The sequence below is a fragment of the Centrocercus urophasianus genome, unplaced genomic scaffold (genome assembly GCF_019232065.1).
Source record: "Centrocercus urophasianus isolate 14NV4802_14NV808 unplaced genomic scaffold, USGS_Curo_1.0 seq_10, whole genome shotgun sequence".
NCBI lineage: Eukaryota > Metazoa > Chordata > Aves > Galliformes > Phasianidae > Centrocercus > Centrocercus urophasianus.
This window is the reverse complement of record NW_024884142.1, coordinates 22,663,056-22,685,015: the sequence shown is the minus strand read 5'-3', so window position 1 is coordinate 22,685,015 and position 21,960 is coordinate 22,663,056. Positions and strand designations below refer to the sequence as shown.

At 37.8% G+C, this 21,960-nt stretch overlaps 1 protein-coding gene across 1 annotated transcript in view; it reads right to left on the bottom strand.

Annotated features, from left to right (window-relative positions):
- The window catches only part of LOC122158129 (regulating synaptic membrane exocytosis protein 1-like), a 186,026-nt gene that overhangs the window by 141,642 nt on the left and 22,424 nt on the right, over nucleotides 1-21,960 (bottom strand). The window contains exons 2-3 of the mRNA XM_042814569.1: nucleotides 16,587-16,930; nucleotides 14,103-14,971 (exon numbers count right to left, since the gene is read on the bottom strand). Coding sequence (XP_042670503.1) covers nucleotides 14,103-14,971; nucleotides 16,587-16,927 — 1,210 coding nt within the window. The 5' untranslated portion in view covers nucleotides 16,928-16,930. The remainder of the gene's footprint in view (nucleotides 1-14,102; nucleotides 14,972-16,586; nucleotides 16,931-21,960) is intronic.

The following is a 21,960-nucleotide window of genomic DNA, read 5'->3' as shown; positions in this document are numbered from 1 at the left end:
GGGCTGTAGAAGGAAACAGAGGAGATGAAATTCTCTGCTTATGATTAAAGACAGAATCATTCTGCAGTATTGTGATGGTACTACTCTAGATCACCAAATTAGGAAGACATGTCTGCTGAGCTTCTTTTTTGATGAGTATTCATCATACTCCTCTGTTATACCGCATCAGAGAGTAAGGGGAGGTTTTAAAGGCTTTTCTTTCTTCCATTCGGATGGGAATACCGCAGAAAGCATTTCTAGAGTGCAAATTCAGAGATCATTGACACTAGGAAATTAACCAGGAAAGAACTCGGAATTTTGCCTCCCACCAGTAGAGAGGTTAAGTACATCTGCAGATCAAACTGGTGGAGATCTTAAGGTTTTGCTGTTGTTGTTTGTGTTTCATTTTTACTTTGCTTTCCACCAGTCTGTCTTCTGGATACCTTGCATCTAACCAACATCCTGACATTACAATGACCTTTAGGGCAGTTCAGCCTCTACAATTTTCTCCTTGCAGAAAACAGTTACATTTTCACTGCTAAATACTTAAGTCAACTGAAGTGTGGCTACAATGGAGAGATTAATCAGTTAAACTCAACAGCCAGTGAGACAGGATCAGCTTTGCAGTCATTCGTAATTGCGTGGTCTGGCATACAAACAAAAGACAAATACCTTGAACAGAGTCCAGTGGTGTGGTTATAAAACACCCTTCAGCTCCCCAGTTCTACACTGTTCTAAAGTCTGGAGACACGCTGCTGTGCCATCCCTACAGCATATCCCCAAACCTGCCCAAAGCAGGGTCAGTCCCAGCCCTGGTTCACCTACTGCATGTACTTGTGCCAAGTTGTGCAAAAGTTCTTTGCATGGCAATTTGTGGCTGCCCACCGCAGTAAGTAGTCTGAAGAAACAGGGTTTTACCTTCTTGGTGTTACTAAAGGCAACTAACTGAGTGTTAGAATCAGTGCAAACATTCTCCCCAGCTTCCTCCTTAAAACTGTTCACAGCTAGGGCTGACCTTGGCCTCTTTCCAAGCTCAGCAGCATCTAGTTTTCCTGATATTCCTGCTGCTGTTTCAATCCATCTGTTTCGATTGCTCCTCAACCTCATTTCCTCTAATTCATCTCTTCAGATTCTCCTCTGTATATACTCTTATTCTCCTCTGAACTCTGCAATAAGAAATTACTTTCACAAGCTGACTTCTTAAAATACGTTAGAATAACTGTAATGTTTGAGAAGATCAAAATTCTTTGCACAATCTTTAGGATTCATTCTTCTCTTGATTTTTTTTCTTTTCTCCTTCCAAAAATGACTTTTGCAGGCACTACCCAGATAAAAGATTTCAAAGACTTTTGTTATTTTCAACACATTGCATAATCCCCAAGGAACTTGCAGTCATCAATCCCTCCTCTCACTTTCCCCTGTGATCCTTAGTGATTTAACTCAGAATCTCATTCCGAATACAGATACCTATTTTTTCACAAAGAGGCGTAACGTCCTTCACTGGTTCAGAAAGTGCAATGCATCAGTATGGTGATGCAGATAGATAATATGGTGATGGAGATAGATAATATACAACATAATCATAACTTCGTGTTTATTAAAACATATATAATATTATTATTATAACCATAACTGGATATAATGCAAATATAGAACAATAAAACATAGAGCAAGACTATGTATACACTTTCACTAATATTTTTTCTAAAATAGGATGCATTAGTAAGTAACAGACACATATTCCAATCTGATCTTACTAAAACTACTGATGGTACGTTGCAGGGGATTGAGGACACATCAATTGTCTTCTGCCCAACACAAATAAGACACCTGAATATTTGCTTCCTGAAGTAAATTTCTAAATTCTTTAGCAATGACTTCTCCGACGTACAAAATATTCGTAAGAAATCAGATTATTATTACTTTTCAAAAACATCTACATTTTGATGTGTGCTTTCACAACAAGCATTTTTTGTTTAAAAACTCAGGCCATATAACAACAGTAATGTCAAATTATGTCTGGCACATAAGTTTTCTGAGCATAAACACAACTGAAACACAGAGTTATGAGCAAAATGATTCCTTGTTCCCTGCTCAAGCTGTGCATTTGCTATGATTAACACTTTAGATTCAGAGGATACATCTCCACTCAAACTGTACAGTTAAAAATATGTTTATGGAAAGATATATTTAAATAAACAAACAGAAAAACATATCTAAAACCTCTGCACCGTATAGCCACTTGTTTACCTGTCCCTGAATGCAATGTATGGAGCAGAAACTGAAGAAACCCCGCAAACATAGCAGCATCAGCAAGAGAATGGTTAAAAAAGAACAACTGGCATCTAGTTGTTTGCAAATTGCAGTCTGCAACTGTAGCAAAGCCAAAACGATATCAAAAATCCACTCCAGTGTGAAGAAGATGATAGTAAAAAATAAAAGTCCCTAAGGTCCTTGCGTCCCGATCCTTAGCCAAATTTTTCTGCAGCGTCAAACATTCAGCACTGGTGACACCAACCAGGGCTATGAGAGCTCCTGTCATCCAAACAGATTTCTGCAGTGGAGTGCAAGCATCGATTACTGCATTAGTTCATACATGCTCACTGCAGCAACGAGGAGTTTCAGTCTCCAGAAACAGCTAATGGTTTCAGGAATCCAGAATTAACAATTCATCAGGAAATAAAGCAGGAAAAAAAAAAAAAAAAGAGTTCCTCCCTCCCTGGGTAGAACAGGGGAGAAGTTTCTTAGTGTTTTTGGAAGCCAGTGGTACCCATAGGCTCAGGAATCAATAGCACTGCTGCAGTTATTTATATTCAGCAGTGGTGTGCTGAACAAGTTCTAATGAACTGCGTAAACGAAGCAATCAGATGGCTGCTTTAAGTTACATAAAAATTCGCAAGCTGTAGCTTTACTCTCAAAAATGCAACGGTCCATGAAAAAAATTACTGTATCTTTTAGAAATTAAAGGAATATTTTAACATTTCTCTTATATAATGTGTGCACGAAAAATAAAAAATAAAAATATATTCTAAATTAAAAACAAATAGTATTTTGATTTCTAAATTACATATTCAAAATTAAAGAGAAAATCACAATATGTATCCCAGCATACAGGGGAAAGATTAGCAAATTTTATTAGCTGTAGTTATCTGATCTCTAGAGAATTTTATCTAACTTAATCATATTCAAATCCTAAAGCAATGAACTTATTTTCTGAGCAGAAACAGCTTTCCATGCTGAAAGTATTTGTTTCTCAGTAGCATATTTAGATACTGTACAGCAGAAAAAAACAAATAAACAATAAGCTAACTGTTCAGAAATCACAGTGGAGAAAACTAACATATTTAAAACTCTCTGCAAAGAGAAACTTCTAAGGGAAAAAATATGAGTAATTAATCTTACTAGAGTTCACAATTATTTCATCTTTAAATATATATATTATATATTATATATTTATTATATTTATATATTTATACATATTATATTTATATATATATTATATATAATTACATATATATAAATAATATATATATAATATATATTATTCATATATATTATTTATATATAATATATATAATAATTATATTATAATATAATATATAATGTTTATATATTTATATAATTATACATATTTATTATATTTATATATTTATACATATTATAATATGTATAAATATATATATACATATATATATATGTATATATATACATCCCAGTATGAATAAAAATATGTTTCTAGTGAAGTAGATTTTTTCTGGATCAAAACCTAGTTACTGAATGCTGCCTTTCACACACTGTCCAGTAGCAACAGAAATGCTGCTGATGTTCCAGGTCACTGCTGACTTTCAGTGTTCCAGCATAGCACTAGCAGAAGGACAACATTGTTTGCACTGCTTTTTCACTGCCATGCCCTTGTTAGGAAATGACACTTCTAAGGAGGGCAATGGACAGTCTTTACATATCATGAAGATGACTATCTGGACATCTACTGGCCAGGGAACACATGTACAGCTTCCTCCTGAAGCTGGAGAGCATTTCTTGCAAAAGGAACAAGAGGCAGACCATGCTGAGTGGCCAGCGTTACCACAACACACCCTCCCTCACACTCTCCCCTGACCATCCTATGTTTCTCCTTGAAGAACCTCTTATTCTTTGGCTAGGGTCAGAATTGAGGCTGTGCTTCATTTTCCAAAGAACGTGCCAAGCCTGGATTCTGAATGCTCTCTTCTCTCATACATCCATCCACCACAACAGATGAAAAAACAGATGCAAAATGTTTCATAGAAACCCAGAACATCCCAGACTGGAAGAGACCCACAGTCATCGAGTCCAACCTCCATCCCACAAAGCATCACCCAGAATCAAACACTGTGTCTGAGAGTGTTGTCCAAACGCTGATTGAACTCTGGCACCTTGGTGCCATGCCCACTGCCCTGGGCAGCCTGTTCCATGTCCACAGCCCTGCCGTGCAGACCTTGTCTCTGACCCCCAGCTGCCCCTCCCCTGACGCAGCTCCTTGCCATTCCCTCAGGCCCTGTCGCTGTCACACAGAGCAGAGCTCAGCGCTGCCCTTCTGCTCCCTGTGAGGAGCTGCAGCCTCCATGAAGCCTCCCCTCAGCTCCTCTGCTCTCGGCTCAGCACACCAAGGGAGCTCGGTGCTCCTCATACTTATTGCTTTCTGGACACTTCATCTTCTTAGCTCTCTTTTGGCTGCTATTTGTATATCTCTCTCATACTATGGTGCCCAAAACTGCACACAGCGCAGTGCCATCACGCCTCTTACCCAGCCGGTAACTCTAGATCTGATGCACCTCAGGGTGCAGTTGGCCCTTTTGGCTGCTAGGACATAGTGCTGACCTTGATTCAGCTTGCCATTAATTTTGTCCTAAAATCTCAAATCTTTTAAGAGAGACTGAACTCTTTGGGATTTCTTTCCTGTCTTTTTTTATTAATTGTCATTTCCATATCATGCATGCATTTGCAGGAATGCAGCTGCGAGCATATGAAGAACAAGAAGGTGACTGAAAACCACCAGCACAGCTTTATAAAAGGCAAATCACTCACCCCTGACCAACCTGACTTGTTTCTTTGGTGAGATAACTGGACCTGTAGACAAGGGATAACAGCACTTTTTCTTAAGTCTGCTAATTGTAGCAAGACTTTCAACCAGCTATATCCTTGTCACTGTATCAGAGAGAGATGGATTGACAGGGGAAATACAAGATGGTTGGAAAGCTGAAGCATTTGACTCCATAAATTACAGGCAAAAGTATTAAATTCAACTGGTGGCAAAACGTTAGTGATACAAAGAAGTATCACAACAAAGATTTCTTGGGAGGAATCAAGCCTGTGCTTTGCTCAGCTAGCCATACTCCAGACCATAAAACATACTTCTAGGATCACAGAAAACTTGAGTGTAACTTACGATGGACTTTGGCTGTGCATCCACCATTAAACTAGATGGAGAAAATATACCTGCATCTGATAGGTTTAGATGCAGAGTTTGGCTGACATTAATATAACTAACTAAAAGATTTTTGTTTTCTCTGTGTGTATTTTCAAAGCAGAAGCGTATCTTCTTTTCAGTCAGGTATTGCCCAATATAGAGATTTCATTTTTTCAGATTCTTTGGCAAAATACAACTTTTCAAAGACAATCATTCACCATTTTTCATTTAAAATGGTGTTTTCTTTTATATATATATATACACACAAGGAAATACATACACACACAAATGTATACATACATATCCAAAAATGTTTTTGTGCTGCTTCTACATTTTACTTTTCAACATTGTTTGGTATGCCATTTCTCATAACTTCTCAGAAAACCAAAACTTGAGAAGAGGGATGACTGTGATGAAAAAGACACATAGCTCCTAAGCCATTGTCTGCACCCCAAACACCCACCATGCTTGTTACAGTTCATAAATGTTCCTTTCAGTTCAGGTATGAATGCATTCTGTTTATACACTTAGTCGTCTGGCAAAAAAATGCACCAAAGTAGAAACAATGCAGACACATCAACAGGGCACATGATGAAGCTACTAAGTTTGGCTTTTTATTTAGCTTCAGATACATCAATGTCATGCTGTCGCTACTCCATGGCTTTTAGTTCAAACTTTCTTTTAGTTCAAACTCTGATTTGAACGAATTCAAGTGGAAGCAAAGGAACTTAGCAACTGTTCAGAAATATTTTGTAAATCTCACTGATGCAGTACTTTAGATCTTTGCTATCTTTCATCATCCAGTAATATTGCAATATTGAATATCAGTTACCTAATCTTCACAAAAAAAGCCAACAGCATCTTCTCAGACTGATCATCTTTATAATCCTCCTTGACTGAAGAGGATCTACAACAATCACTGCTGTAATGTCAGAATTACAGACTTACGTCTTCTAGATTTCCTCTGACATCACAGGATGATGAATTATCTTCAATATAAAAAGAGATTTTGTGAAGTATCTATTATTTCTTTGTGACAAGTGCAATACTTAAAATATCTATAAAGGATCTGCTAGATAGTCTTTTTAAAGTCAAAGGTCTTCTTAACCTAACCCTATTTCAAACTATTTGCTTATCCATTCAACTGTCAATGAAAAACAGATGCTTTCAGGAAAATGGTAACCGGTATGTACATACCAACTTCCTAATTTACTGAGCAATAATGATGCCAACTTTAACTATTATTTCTAAGCTGTTCTTTTAAAGTTTCCATAGAAACAGACTTCTCCCAACTCTCGTGCCCTATAGCATGGTGGATGTGAAAGACACACATTCAAAGTCTCTTCCCTACCTGAAAGGGAAGAGGGATGAAGTGCTGGTATGAAGTGCTGGTATGACAAACCTACTTTTGACAGCTGTGCTCAGGTACAGGCCTGAGCTCACAAAAATGGACTGCACAGACCAATTCAATGTTACAAACTATAGGCAGAAAAGACAAGCATCTAACCTGCACTTGAATTTGCCTGCCTGAGGAGTAACCACAGCAAAAGCCACTATAGTCTGCAAACCTGGGCTCCAGCAAAAACAGATTTGACCAATAGCAATAATGTCATTATAGCTTCTGATGAGAGTCAGCTGCAGCACCCTACCAAAATTCTTTAACACAATTCCATTTATTTTACTTACTTATTTAACTTACAACACTTTTCAACTCTTTTCCCCATTGCAAAGTGTAACAAAAGTTAATGCTGCTCCTGAAATTATTCACGTACAGGCTGTGGTTGAAGGGGTGTACAGACATGGGTGAAAGACATCTAGGGATCACTAGTTCATTCTCTCATCCAGTTAGGGACAAGTCTGAACTTAATTTACATTCCCTCTTTTTCTTTCAGATTTCTCCCATATCCTTTAATTCTAAAAATTTCAGACTTAAACATGGAAATTAGAGCAGTACCATATGTGCTGATTTCATTCTGAAAGACCTATATCTATTAAACAGCATTTTTGTTACTTTTGAAATTTTATATATCATCCAAACAAACAAATATCCAACACATCTATAAGCTGGGCTAAACACTGAGCATGTTTTTTGCTTAAGCATTTGCTTAACGTTTAAGCCAGAAAATTCATTCCTAATCCTTATAGCAACTTTTTAGGTCAAAGTAAGATTAGGCCCACCATAGTGCATACAACTGACGTTCTGACAATAAGCCCTAAGTTAATACCATTATTTGTTGTGGGTTTATTTTGCTTTTGTTGTTACTGTTTTAAAACAAGACAAAGATGCTTATAGAAAAGAACTTTAAAAGAAAGGCTTGAAGAGAAGTCTAAATGCAAATGATGAATTTGTTTGTTAAAAAAAAAAAAAAAAATTCACTAACAAAAATTAATGTCTTCTGAAGTGCCTCCTTTCAGTGGCCTGGATGAACAGCCATTCCCTAAGACTTCTTTGGCAGTGATACGTAAAACTGGGTAACTGGAACAGATTAATCAACTTCGTGTACAGCTGATCTGAGAGCATCTTGTCAGTGGGAAAAGAGCCCATAGCAGCTGAACCTACTCCTAAGAGCCCCTTTCCATTCCAGTTCCCTGGGGGCAGTTCTGTCCTTCCACAAGCTCTGCTTTAGCACTACTGGCAATTCCATGTGCCTGCCCCAAGAGAGATAACTAAACCTACCTGGGCATGGTGACTAGGCTCACTGAGTTTACATAAAAATTGTCAGAAAGAGTGAACACCCAGAAGAATCTTTATCTACTTGAATTTGAGTTTGTGAGTTATTTTTATGGGCTTTGTTTTTTCTCTAAGTGCAAGTCATTCCCACCCTGTATTTTACATACAGCCTGAGCCCATAGAGAACAAATTGCCTGTTATCTCGGAAGTTTTGATGTAAGCTTACAGCAGTTCGCAACCTTCTTACAGAAAACTAGCAAAAATGCTTTACCAGGAGAATTCAGTCACGTATCTGCTGCAACACTGCCAGTTACATGGCTATGTATCTCAGGGAAGCATTGGGACCCTTTTTTCCAGTTATGTTCAGCTTGTTTCATTTGCATATGCATGCATGCACTTTACTTAATTGCAAGTACACAGAACAGATTTCTCACTGTCCAACACTAATTTAACAAGCACTTACTTATAATGGCTATGGAGTTATACGTAATTTCAGATACTTGTACTACTTTATATTTTATTTTATATTTTTATATATTTTATATTATATTATTTATTTATATTATATTTTATATATTTTATATCAGTACTACTTTACAGAGTACTAATTGTACTGAATAGTTTAACACCGATCAAAATTCTGAAACTAGAGCTAGATTGTAGTTTCATTAAAATCTAAATCAGATGCAGATTTGATTTCCAGAATGTAAATTGGAACTAACTTTTAAGAACTAGTAATCTCCATAGCAAAGAGTATTTTACTTGAAGTTAAAGCTCAGTCACAGATTTAAACAAATTCCACTCATTTTAAAACTTCATGCCCAACTCTCCCAGTGAACAGATGTAAAAATACACCAGCAGATGTTACAGTAGGACTTGACTTGCCTACATTACAGATTTAAAATACCTACGTGAAAATACTCAGCTAAGAACATATAAAACCAGCCTCCTCTTCTCTGCAGCCTTTCTGTGATTGACGCTTTTTTCAGCCCATTTATACACCCTGTCGCATGCCCTACTTTGGATGCCAGCATTATAGAAGAAGAAATTGGTGGGGCAAGGATTGGATTTCTGCCTCCTTCCTCCAGGAGCACCCCAAGCACAAAGCCCTACTGCAGACTTCACAAGGTTGCGAGTAACACAAAGTGAGCTCTACTTAGGTTCCTTCCAGTTTGCCATCAACACCTAACTATGAAGCATATTTTCAAGCCTCAACCATGTGAACAAAATGCACATTTAAGCAAACAGGAAAAAATGACTATGCAAAATGTGAAAGCATTACACCTATTCACATTAAAGCACATGAGCAGTTTTCAGCATCTCCTCAGAAGTTGAAAACACCTCTTGTAACTACAGTGGGATAAAAAGTTAAGCACAAACTTGTCAACACAAATCTATTAGTTTAGAAATAAGAACTTACGTAGAACTTTAGAAGAATAGGGTTTTCATTCAATTTGCACCAAATCTGATTAGAACTCTGCACGGATGACATTAGGCAGAAGATGTTCTGTTTTAAAATTAGGTCTGGATTGCATTTGTAAGTGCCTGGTTTATACGATCCCAATAAGTCTACGGAGAGAGTATAAATGCAGTTTATGCTTCCTAAGAGGACTCCTTTTGCCTTCCTAGGTTGGTGTTACATATAATGCTCAACTATTATGGATTTAAGAATAAGAATTCCTACAGCCTGTATTAATAATAAAATAAAAATGATTAAACAAACACTAATAATGCCTTCTAAAGGGTGAAGTATTTTTTAAAAGGAAATCTTAGATAACAGTTTTGGACACTGCTAAACAGTTCACAGAATCTCAGGTTGGAAGGGATCTCAAGAGATATCGTGTCCAATCTCCCTGCCAAAGCAGGTACCCTACAGTGGGTCACACAAATAGGCATCCAGTTAGGTCTTGAATATTTCCATAGAAGGTGGAAAGGTGCACAGCCTCTCTGAGCAATCCTTACCCATAAACTTTTTCCTCATGCTTGTATGAAACATCCTATGTTCAAGTTATAGGCTATTACTCCTCCTATCGCTGTGCACCACTAAGAAGCCTCATCCATTTGCCTCCCACCTCCCTTGAGATATTTAAGAACATTGATCAGATCCCCTCTCAGCATTCTTTTCCCTAGGCTTCAGCCTTCTATCATCTTGATGGCCCTCCACCGGACTACTACTAGGAGATCCCTGTCTTTTTTAAACCTGGGAGCTCAGATCCAGACACAGTACTCCAAATGTGACCTCACCAGGGCAGAGTAGAGGAAGATCACCTCCCTTCACCTGCTGGCCACAAACTTTTTGTAATGCACCCAGGATACCATTGACTTTCTTGGCCACAGGGACACACTGTTGGCTCACGGTCAACCTGTTCTCCACCAGGACTCCCAGTCTTTTACCACAGAGTTCCTCTCCAGCAGGTCATCCCCTAACCCATATAATAACCTGCGTATGTGGTTATTCCTCCAGGGGCAACACTCTACACTTGCTCTTGTTAAACCTCATCAGGTCCCTCCCTGCACAACTCTCCAATCTGTCCTGGTCTTGTTGAATGGTAGCGCAGCCTTCATCAGCCAATGAAAAACAGAAAAATGCTACATAACTTTTTGAGTCCTCCACCAAAGATATAAAATTGCATTGGATTCTCAAAGGCATTTATTTTCTGGAAAGTAAAGGTAATTTTGAAGTAATCTATATTAAATAATTATGAGTGATGAACTTGTTAAATTACACTTCCAGAGGTTTTTTTATGCTCAGAAGACAGGCTAATGCAGAGAATATTTTGTGGAGAATTAAGGTACCTGGATAAGAATTGTGAAGTCTCCCATATCACATTCAACTCATCTCGACAATGAAAATTAAAACCTCTAGTTAACATGCATCAGGAAATAAATCTCACAGCTGGGTTCCTAAATCATTTCATCTAATACTGTTTGTAAGTTTTCTGTTCAGCTTCAACAAAAACAATTATGAACTGTGTTACATATATGAACCAAATGGCTCGTACTGAAAAAGGAGAAAAAAAATCGTAGAATCATGGAATCATAGAATAACAGAATGGCTTGAGTTGGAGGGGACTTCAAGAATCATCAGGTTCCAACCCCCTGCCACATGCAGGGTTGCCAGCTGCTAGATTAGGTGCTAGATCACATTGCCCAGGGCCCCATCCAGCTTGGCTTTAAACACCTCCAGGGATAGAGCATTCAAATCTCTCCAGGCAACCTGTTCCTGCACCTCACCACTCCCTGTTAAAAACTTCCCAAACAGCTAATCTAAACTTGCCCTCCTTCAGTTTAAAAACCATTCCCTCTCATCCTATCAGTATATACTCAAGTAAAAAGTAGATTTCTCTCCTGATTATAAGCTCCTCTTAAATACTGGAAGACCACAATGAGGTCTTCCCACAGCTTTCTCTAATCCAGGCTGAACAAGGCCAGCTCCTTCAGCCTGTCTTCATAGGAGAGCTGCTATAGCCCTTGGATTATCCTCATGGCCCTCCTCTGGACCCAGAACAGTTCCACATCTTTCCTATGCTGGGGGCCTCAGACCTGGATGCAGTACTCCAGATGGGGCCTCATAAGGGCAGACTAGATGCAGACAATCATCTCCCTCACCCTGCTGGCCACTCCTCTTCTGATGAAGCCCAGGATACCATCGGCCCAAGTGCACACTGCTGGCTCATGAAACATTTTCATTAACCAGGACCCCATGTCCTTCTCAGCAGGGTTAGTCTCATGAAGCTCTTCTCCCAGTTCGTATCCATATCTGGGATTGCCTTGACGCAAGTGCAAAAACTTGCACTTTGTTGAACATCATTAGGTTCAGAAGGGCCCACTTTTCAAGTTTATCAAGTTCCCTGTAAGATTTAGCTAATTTGGCTGTTGCCAAAAAAAAAAAACCAAAAACAACAACAACAACAAAAAGTAATAGTTCTCTAATAGTTGCTGTATCTAAGAGTCTAGAGGGCTACAAGCAGTTTGTGTAGTGGATTTATTGGTAAGGTTTAACAAAGTTCAAAATTTATGTAGAATAACTCTATCACTCTAAATCCATTTATATTATATTATTTTGGCACCAGATTTCTGACAGAGTTGGTGACTTAGAGGAGAGGATGGTCCAGACCCTTCAGGGCTTACAAACTAAAGAGCTACAACTAAGGACCTACGTAGTAACTCTCACACATTACCAGCAAAGCACTAATGGAATGGTGGATGAAATTGTGCTTTGATTATGCTGTTAAATCACAGGGGATGGGTTTCTGATCACAGTTACAATAGCGGTATTTTTTCATCATTTTGAGTCCTCTTAATAACTACTGAAGAATATTTTTTTTTTCACTTTAATATATGAAAAGATTTCTAAAAGGTTTTCTTAGTAAGAATGTCCTGCCTTTCCATCTGTCCTCAGAAAATACTGCAGGTTATTTCAAGAACTGATGAAAAATTAATTCTAAAAATAATTGGACAAAAAAGCAAACAAGCAAACAAAAAACATAAGAGCTTTACATCATGCCTAATAAATGTAAAGATACCCTTCTGGTATTAATGTATTGCATAGACATACACTCACACGAAGGGATCTCTGAGGTCCCCAGTTCAAATCCCTTTGCTTCAAGTGGAGTCAACTAGAGCAAACTAGGATAGGTTGCTCAAGGCCTTCTACGTTTAGGCTTTGAGTAACTCGAAGGATTCAAACTCCACAACATTTCCAAACATCCTTCACATGCAAAAAGAGTTGTTGTTTTTTTTCTTTTCTTTTGCTTTCTTTAGATTTTATTCTTTTTTCTTTCTGTTTTTTTTAATATGTAAGTGGACTAAGACTTCATGGGCAAGTTCACCGCCTCTTCTCCTTAAAAATGAGCAGAAAAACAAGCCTCCCTATTTTGAATGGAAAAGTTTATACTTATAGTTAAACAAACAGTTATTCAGATGGGGTGGAAAACAGATGTCTTCTAATATGCATACGGGGATGTCAGGAGACTACAACATCAGATAAAGACAGACAGACAGATTAGCATATCTGAATCAAAGACATGCCAGGATATAAAAGGGAATGCAGATATGCCATTGGCATTTTGAGTATGAACACCTGCAGAAACCTTTCAAGTTACAAACACAGATAGTTAAAGAGCCAGCTACTGCTTCCAGAGAGATACAGAAAGTATTCAGCTCCATATAATGCCACTTCAAGACAAGCTGCTGTTACAAACCAGACAGTAATCTATCACAGCCTTTCCTGGTGATCCTAATTTTATCTACTCACCATTAATAAATTCGATTAACCTCTTTAGCAAGAAGAAAGGCTTTGCTTACAAGTATGCAGTGGACTACACCAAATCCTCACTGCTAAGTATTACCAGCAACACAAAGTCAAACTGAAGTAACAGAACATAGGCAAACTTGTAAACTTCAGATCAAAATCATCTAGACAATAGGTAAGGTAGTTCTCTTTCCTGTATAAAATTCTCTGTGCTGCATAGTCTACCACTGTTAACAGTAAACTAAAAGATCTTTGATATTTTAAAAAATGTCTTAAAATGTCTCATACATTAAAACTGAGGGGTATAAGTAAGGTTATGACACTTTACAACGTTCTCAGATTGTTACAGAACTCATTTTCAACTTCAATTCATTCAAAGAAAATTATTCTGCAGAGAGGCAAAAGGACAAAGCAACGACCAACTGTACAAATGTCATCAACAGAATAAATTAGAACTGTTAAACTGTAACCATTCTTGTCAAAGAGGGAAGAAAATTAGCAGTCATCAGTTCATACTACTTTGTAACAACCTCATCTAAAAATGCAAAAGGAAACATTGCAAACCAAATGTAAACAAGTATAAGAAACTTCTCAGCTGAAAAAAAAAAACAAAAACAGGAAGGGGAGAAACAAAGGTGTATGTTCAAAAATGAGGCAAAAGAGAGAGTAAAATACAGCTGTTGGTTTTTGGTTTGTTCTTTTTTTTTCCCCAAAACCATGGCCATGTGCATAATATAGATAAAGGTCCTTACCTTTTTCACTGACACTTTCACTTTCTATCTCCACATCTTCACAGCTAGTATATTCTGGTGTTGATGCCCCTTCTTCCTCTGAGCTACTAACTGACATCTGCCTTTTCTTTCCGCCTCTTTTTGCTCTATGAGGCTTTGGAGGGGATGGCCGCACTGATTCCGACTGGTCAGAGCTAAGGGAATCATTCCTTAGCATGGTCTCCATTTTCTCCCGCTTTGCTTTTCGCATGAGAATAGCAGAGCTAGGATCAAGGCGGCTCTGTTTTTTAAAGGTATCGTGGTTCTTGTATTCTACGTGCTCTATGGGAACTGGACTATGCCTGGGAGTTGGTGGACTATGATTAGTTAATTGTTTAGAAACAGAAATTCTTACATCACCTGTTCTGTCTATAGAGTACGACCTCTGAGTTTCCACAAGAGATTTTCTGTCCTGAGTTCCCTGTAATTGTGAGCGTTTTCCTAAGTTATTCTCAGGTACCTCCGCTTCCTCCATTTCTGTGTGTGGCAAAGCTACATCACTGTGTCTTCTCTCATGCCGTGCTTTAGAAACCTTGGCATGCATGCGCATTTGCTGTTCCTCAGGATGTGGTTTAACAGGGTATCTTGCCAGATTGGGGTCACTCCTGTACCGAGTATGATATTCATCTTCCTTCCTTTGTTTTTCATCATCAGGCACTTTGCCTTCCTCAAGTTTTTCTGGCAAGTCGGGATAGTCTTGTGACTTCCCTTTTTCCAGTCTTCTATTTTCATGCCTTTCTTTACGTTCCCTATCACCTGCTGGTCCTTCTTTTTGAAGTGAGGCTTTTGGCACACGCTTACGCTCACCCTTTACAACTTTGCCATTCTGGTCTGAAACCAACGTCTTCTTCCTACAATGAAAAAGGAATACGGTAATTTGAAAAAATTAATGCACAAATGAATACTTGCATAAAATACTGCAATACACATACAGTGATATTCCAATATACAGCGCCAAGCCAAAGCCAATAGGACTGATTTTGTGGCACTGAGCTTTCCTTTCCTCTTTCCTTCCACATCGATACATTTTCGGATTACGTATCATAGATTTTCCACATATGTACTCTATGGGACAGTCAAAGATGCATCTGATCCAAGTTAAGACCCTGTCCCCTTTTTTCCTCCATTGTCTTCTTCATGAGCTGTTGGCAATATGCTGGCTCATCACTAGTGTTCCCCATTCAAAAGCATTGGACTTCCTTTGAAAGTCTCAGTAAAAGTAGAGGACATTGTTATTGCATTATTGATACAGCCATCTCATTTTTGGATAGCAAAGCAGAAACAGAAATCCTTTTGATGCATTAAAAGTGTCCTTCAACTGCATGATGACTGTTCTGTGGCCCTTCTCAACTTTGGGGAAGAAAGAGTGAACAGAATCAGGGGAAGGCATCAGGTATTGGTTGCTATTATTACCTACGCATAATCCTAACTGGAGTTTTGCTCCTGTTAAATTAGCACTAACCTTAACCACACAATAGGTTACTAGCCATCCTTCCTCATTCATTTTTCAGCTCGAAAAGCCATGGAAAGAATGATGAATTTTTTTATTCAAGGGAGAATCTACCACAGTATAATCTTATCTTGTTGCCACAGGGCCCCTCCTCATTTGCTCCATCATCTGGCAGTCAGCAGTCAACAGAGCAGCAAGTGATTCATCACATTATCCTCCCTTCATTTAACATTCTTTGCCCAGTTCATTATAACCAGTGCAGATCAGGAATTTACTCATTTAGCCACTTAAACTATAGAATCATAGAATCATTTGGGTTGCAAGGGACCTTTGAAAAGGCCATCTGGTCCTACTCCCCAGCAGTGAACAGGGACACCTACAGCTACATCAGGTAGCCCCGAGCCCTGTCCAGCCTGGCCTTAAATGATTCCAGGGAAGGGGCATCCACCACCTCTCTGGACAACCTTTTCCAATGTCTCACCACCCTTATTGTATAAAAACCATTTTCCTTATATCCAATCTAAATCTTTTCTCTTTTAGTTTGAAACCATTTCCCCTTGTCCTGTTACAACAGACCCCTGATGAAGAGTCTGTGTCCTTTTTTCTTATACCCCCCCTTTAAAATATATAATAGTTTTTCTGGCTGGCTTCAGTTTTTCAAACAATTTACTTTGACTTCAAGATGGTGCAATCATTGCTCTTCATGAATGTTCAATATTCAATATTAAAAGTGTATGTCAAAATATGCTTTAAAAAAACCACTTATTTACTTTCTCTCTTCCCCTCCACTTCTGTTGCTCAAAAAAAAAAAATAATCCCCCTCCCCCCCCCCAAAAAAAAAAACCAACACACTTCAGATGATGTATTTGCTTATGTACACTTAATTCTTTCCTGGTAAGTGAATCAATTCATCCCTGCATGGCTCTAGACTCACATACAGACCAGCCAAAAGCCCTGTGTAACGCTGTGGCACTAGTATTATAACTGCGAGGTTCTGCGAATGCAGAAAGCCTTACCTCTCTCTTGGAGGCTCACTTCTAGACCTTGATGAAACTTGCTTTTGCTCCAGGCCCATAGCTGGCTGCGATACTTCAGCTCCTTTCCTCTGATCGGATTGAACAGTGGAAGGAGAGATCTCCTGTGATGAGGCAGCTGCTGTACTTAAAGGAGTCTGTGATCTTGACCTCTCTTGAAGCCTGGCTTTCTTTTCTCTCGGTGCATCAGAGCTTGCACCAGTTGCCGTATCACTCAGTGTTCCATCCTGGCTGGGTGATGGCTGTGGTCCACTTCCAAAAAACCACGCTCCGGATTTTGTTAAGATTTCTTGTTGCTTTCGACATAAATTGCATACCCACATAACCTAGTTAAAGACAACAAGAAGAGTCAGTGCAGCTATCCCTCAGACCCAGAAGCACATGCTCACTCTGTCATGGTCAGCTACGGCCTCCCATTTCCTCTAAACTGATGAGGTTTGTGCTCATGCCAGTGCTCAAACATGCTTCTCCAAGCGCTACCTGCACTGGCCAGAGCCAGGCATCCTACAGGCACATGCTCTGCAAGCTTCTCCAAAATATGCTGTCAATATATGCCAGTATAGCAACCCTCCTCAGCCCAGCCCCAGCTCCCTCGATTCAAAGTGACTGTATGCTGGCTGTGGTGAGGTCCACCAGGCTGGGCAAAACCTGGAACTGGTTGACAGAGCTCTGTCCCGTTGCTCGTCCAGCCACTGCCACAGAAAGTGACACGGAATTTCCCTTTAATTTTCCTTTGTACCACATAACATTATTCCATAAACTCAACATTTACTGCATGTACATTTAGCTACGTCCGCAACAGCTACTTACCAGAAATGTAAGGAAGGACCTATATAAAACCTACTAATAGAGAACTCAATGCACCAACAGTATCATATTTTGTACTACTTCAAAAGGACCAAAAACCATCTCTCTGATTTACAGTGATAAATCATAAGCAAACAAACAAAGACCTGACAATCACAATTAAGCTGAATTCATCAGTGGTGCTGCATAGGATTTTTGCTTAAGTTTCAGACACAGAGGTAATCAGAGCACATACAATAGAGCAAGACTGGGCATTTCAGGTCTACACACTACAGAACACAATCTTAAATGCAAGAATGAATCACCAGCAAAAAAATAAAAGATTCTTGAGCAGAATGAAGTCTGGGATTTTTTTTTTATTATTTTTTTTTTTAGTAGATGGGACAAAAAGAGCGTTTGAAGTGAAGAACAAACACAAAATGCATACAGAATACATGAGGTAGGAATTTTTTCAGAAATAAAGCTAGATATGAAAGGAAAGTAAGGTTGAAAACTAAAGAGGAAAATGGAAAAAAAAAAACCTGAGTTGAATGTGGAAAGAAGTAAAGGAATGAGTGAAAAACGTTTAAACTATTTTGTGTCAACATAGGGATTATACAACTGTGGTAAAATGATACAACACTTAGAATGAAAAAAAAACAGAAAAATAATCATAACAGGGATTGTTTATAAATATATTTATGTATAAATATATATAAATATATTATAAATATAAATATATTATACATACATATTTATATTATTATACAGGGAGGAAACTACAACAGGACAAAGCTCTGGCAGCAAGCAGTTATTCTCTAGCTTGGAAGGAAGCACATGCCTTCTATGGTAAAATCAAAATTTTAGACATTTAACACATATAAGATAACAGAGATTTATTTATAAAACACCCTAGAACAGATTGTTTTAAACTATCTGTTTAGGTGTGAAGAATACATTACAACTTCCAACACCATTTCTCTACTGTTTGACCAAACCACACTGAGAAGACTCAGACTTTTCCCTGCATCTGGACCATTACATTTCTTCTATGTAGGAAGGATAGTAAAATACTAATTTAAAAACATCAATTAATTAAAAAGAAAAAAGAAAAGAAAGAAAAAAAAAAAAAAAAAGCTACAATTATTCCAGCAAAAAAAATACGTCTTACGTCAAAAATGGATAGATAACTCTCAGTAGGACAAGAGGAGTAGCAAATTCATCAAAACAAATACTGGCCCTTGAAGAGAAAACACCCTCATTCCAAAATATTCTATTTCCTTAATCTAGAACGCATCTCAAAACAGTATCAAACTGTCATTAGATTTCAGTCTGATATTATTAGTATAGGTATTCAAAATACCAGCAAGGCTAAAAGGAAAAAGAATTTTCACACGCAGAAATGCCTTTACAGGCTCTGAAAAAACTGTTAGCTCATTAGACAGCAAGTGTGTGCATGCACACACATTTATGTGTAAAATTTATGTTGGTGCTATAAACTCAAGCCATTAATAAAAAAATATGGCATGGCCTACATATCACTGACTCAGAGGGAAAGTTGAAAAAGACTTATGAAAAATTTAACAAAGCGAAGCTTGTTTAAAGGAATGGTAAGGAATACTAATATCAAATTGAAATATTCTAATTTTCTTTCATGTGGATGCAAGCATGCACCAGTACTTTAAAGGAGTAACAGACTTCATTTACAATTTAATGTATTTTATCATTTAAAATATGTATAAAATCATGTAATAAACGTCAAAAATTATCATTAATTTACATAATCACTTTGATATTTTAATTAGTTTTACAAAACTACTATAAAATCCAAACAAATAGGAACTGCCAATGCACAAATAGATACAAATAAAAACAATACAAAAAGAAATACTAGACATCTAAGTACAAAGAAAGCATTTTCTCATGTCTTTAAATAGCACAATTTAGACAAAATACAAACCCATCACCACAGACTGCACACACAGAATATCGGCATTATACTCACAAGAAGCTACACTACCATCCCTCTTCAGGATTCTCTTTAGGACTTAACAAATGCTACATTTGCCTTGAGATATATTCAGACCAAAAGAAAAAATAAAAGAGCTTTTCTTTAAAATGAAAAAAAATAATAATAATAAAAACACAAAAACTTGAGGTGCTGTAACAGTTTCAGTGATAAAACCGTACACATAAAACCATTTTTAGAAATAAAAACTGTATATTGAAAAACATTTTTAGAGAAGTATGTGGAGCAAGCAATTTAGCAGCATGCAGGAATTATATCCTGATTGAATATACTGGGATGTGATCCAAACTAATCTAAACGAAAGCAGGTCTGTGTAATAACTTATCTTAACAATCCACAGATGTTAGGCAACCAAACAAATGCTCTGATGAAGGATTACAGTTCTCTAATGTAGCTTCTGGGCCTCCATGCAATGCATCAGTAAAATGAAGGGTGTTACATTATCTATTTTCCTCTGGCCTGTCACGTCAAAAGTAGTTTGCTTACTTTTTTCTGGATGGTGAGCTCTGATGCAGCACTATAGTGAGTCAATCAAGACATGTATAGAGGTTGTGGGCTTTTTTGGTTTTTTATTTTTGTTGTTGTTATTGGGTTTGTGGCTGGTTTATAAACACACAGCTGCACACGAAGCTATTTAAGTGAACCAAGAAAGGGGTGCTCCTCATCCAAACAGTTCATGTGCACAGCTCAGGAAAATGTTCATTTGCACTGCACAGCAAAGGGATCTACTGCGTTACTGCTGCACAACAGAAACAACGTGGCACATACAGAACTCAGCAGAGGTGGGTCAATTCCCACACAGATTCACGTCAAAAACTTCACAGGCTGCGTGAAAACATGCTAGAGGGATTCCATGCTTGCCTTCAAGTGGAATATGGGTTATTTCATTCACAGAAAAAAATATTCCTCAAACTTACTCTTACAGGTACTGGTGATCCACAATGAGTAGGAACAGTATTCCTGTACTAACACAACATGAAATTCCAACTTGAAAGAGCCCATAGTAAACAATATATACAACCATGCACACAGAGAAAAAGAGCATTTTCAATTATGAAAATAAGAACACTTCTTTATGATTAAATATTTTAAAACTATATTTTAGATTGAAGAAAAAGGCTTTTTCTTTCATATTCTAATTTGTAGTCTTCATTCCAAACATGCACTAGAAGGGAAACAAATCTTATACCAAATCTGTGCGCCTCCAAACTCACACTGAAGTTGCTGTGAACTCCCCAGAATTCTTTACCCAAGCCCAGACACTTATGAGGCTTCATTGTGAGTACAATCCTTCACCCTTTAAGAGTTCAGAAATGGCAAACTCACAATTTCACAAACACCCATACATCCTGCTTCATCTACACACAAGAAATTAGGTATAATTAGGTGCATTAATATAGCAGGCCAAAAGGCATGCTATACTGAACCTTCATACTATCAGAATTATTTCCCTTCTGAAAGATGTCTACACAATGCCTTTTCTGTTTATTGTGTTTATTTTGTTTGTGTTTCTTTAGCCACCTTCTTCTATATACCTCCAGAAGACACTAGTTGTTTCAAGCAGATCTGATTAGGCAGACCCTTTTCTCTGCTACAGACTCCATTAACTTCAGCAGAACTGTGCCACCATCCTACACCATTGCTTTATAGTCAGAGGGAAGGAATGCTATCAATTTTTATCTCATGATACTTTCCATTCATACAATTGAGTTAAACTACATAACACTTCATTTTTCTCCGGTTACAGAAAAGAAGCAGCAAACAAATCAGTAAGAAGCACTGCATTCATCTCCTACTACATCAAATTGAATCCTGTAATAAAACCGTAGCTAAAGGGTTGTAACTCCTACACTCCATGAAAACATAAAGAAATGAAACTGAAAGTCTATTTCAATGCTTACATTCAGAAGTCCAAACTCTAAATAAGCAAACAATTGTATCTTTCTAATGAGAATGTGCTTGTGAAACCAAGCATTCATTAAATAAATTTTTCAAAATTAAGTGGGCAGCTGATTACATCCAACGTCTCTCAATCACCAAAATTGAAGGTTTTCTCACCATTTTTCCCCTCACTTGCTCTTCTTTCTCCCTATCCCAGTTTGTCCTCTCCCTTCCTTGCTTCCATCTTCACCATATCACACAATCCACTGCATCTCCTCCTTTGACTGTCAGGTCAAAATAACCAGCTGAACTTAAAAACACAGTAGAAATTAATCTGCATTTTTTTAGCTGGGTTAATTTTTTGTCTCAGCGATCTTTCTCTTGGAGGGATATGATGAGCAATTAAAATAACGTTATCAAAAATTGAGTCAAATGGAGAAAAGATGTTTCTCCAATGCAGTGGCTTACCATCTCTTAGAAAACTACATCTTAAAACATCTCAAATACCAGCACATTATGCTTACACAAACATTTTTGAGCACTGAAGCAAAATGACACAAAACAATCTGCACTTATACTAGGATCTTCAAAGCAAGGTGGCTGCACGTTAATTGTCTCCTGGAGATGATCTCCAGAACACTCCAGCTCAAAAACCACCAA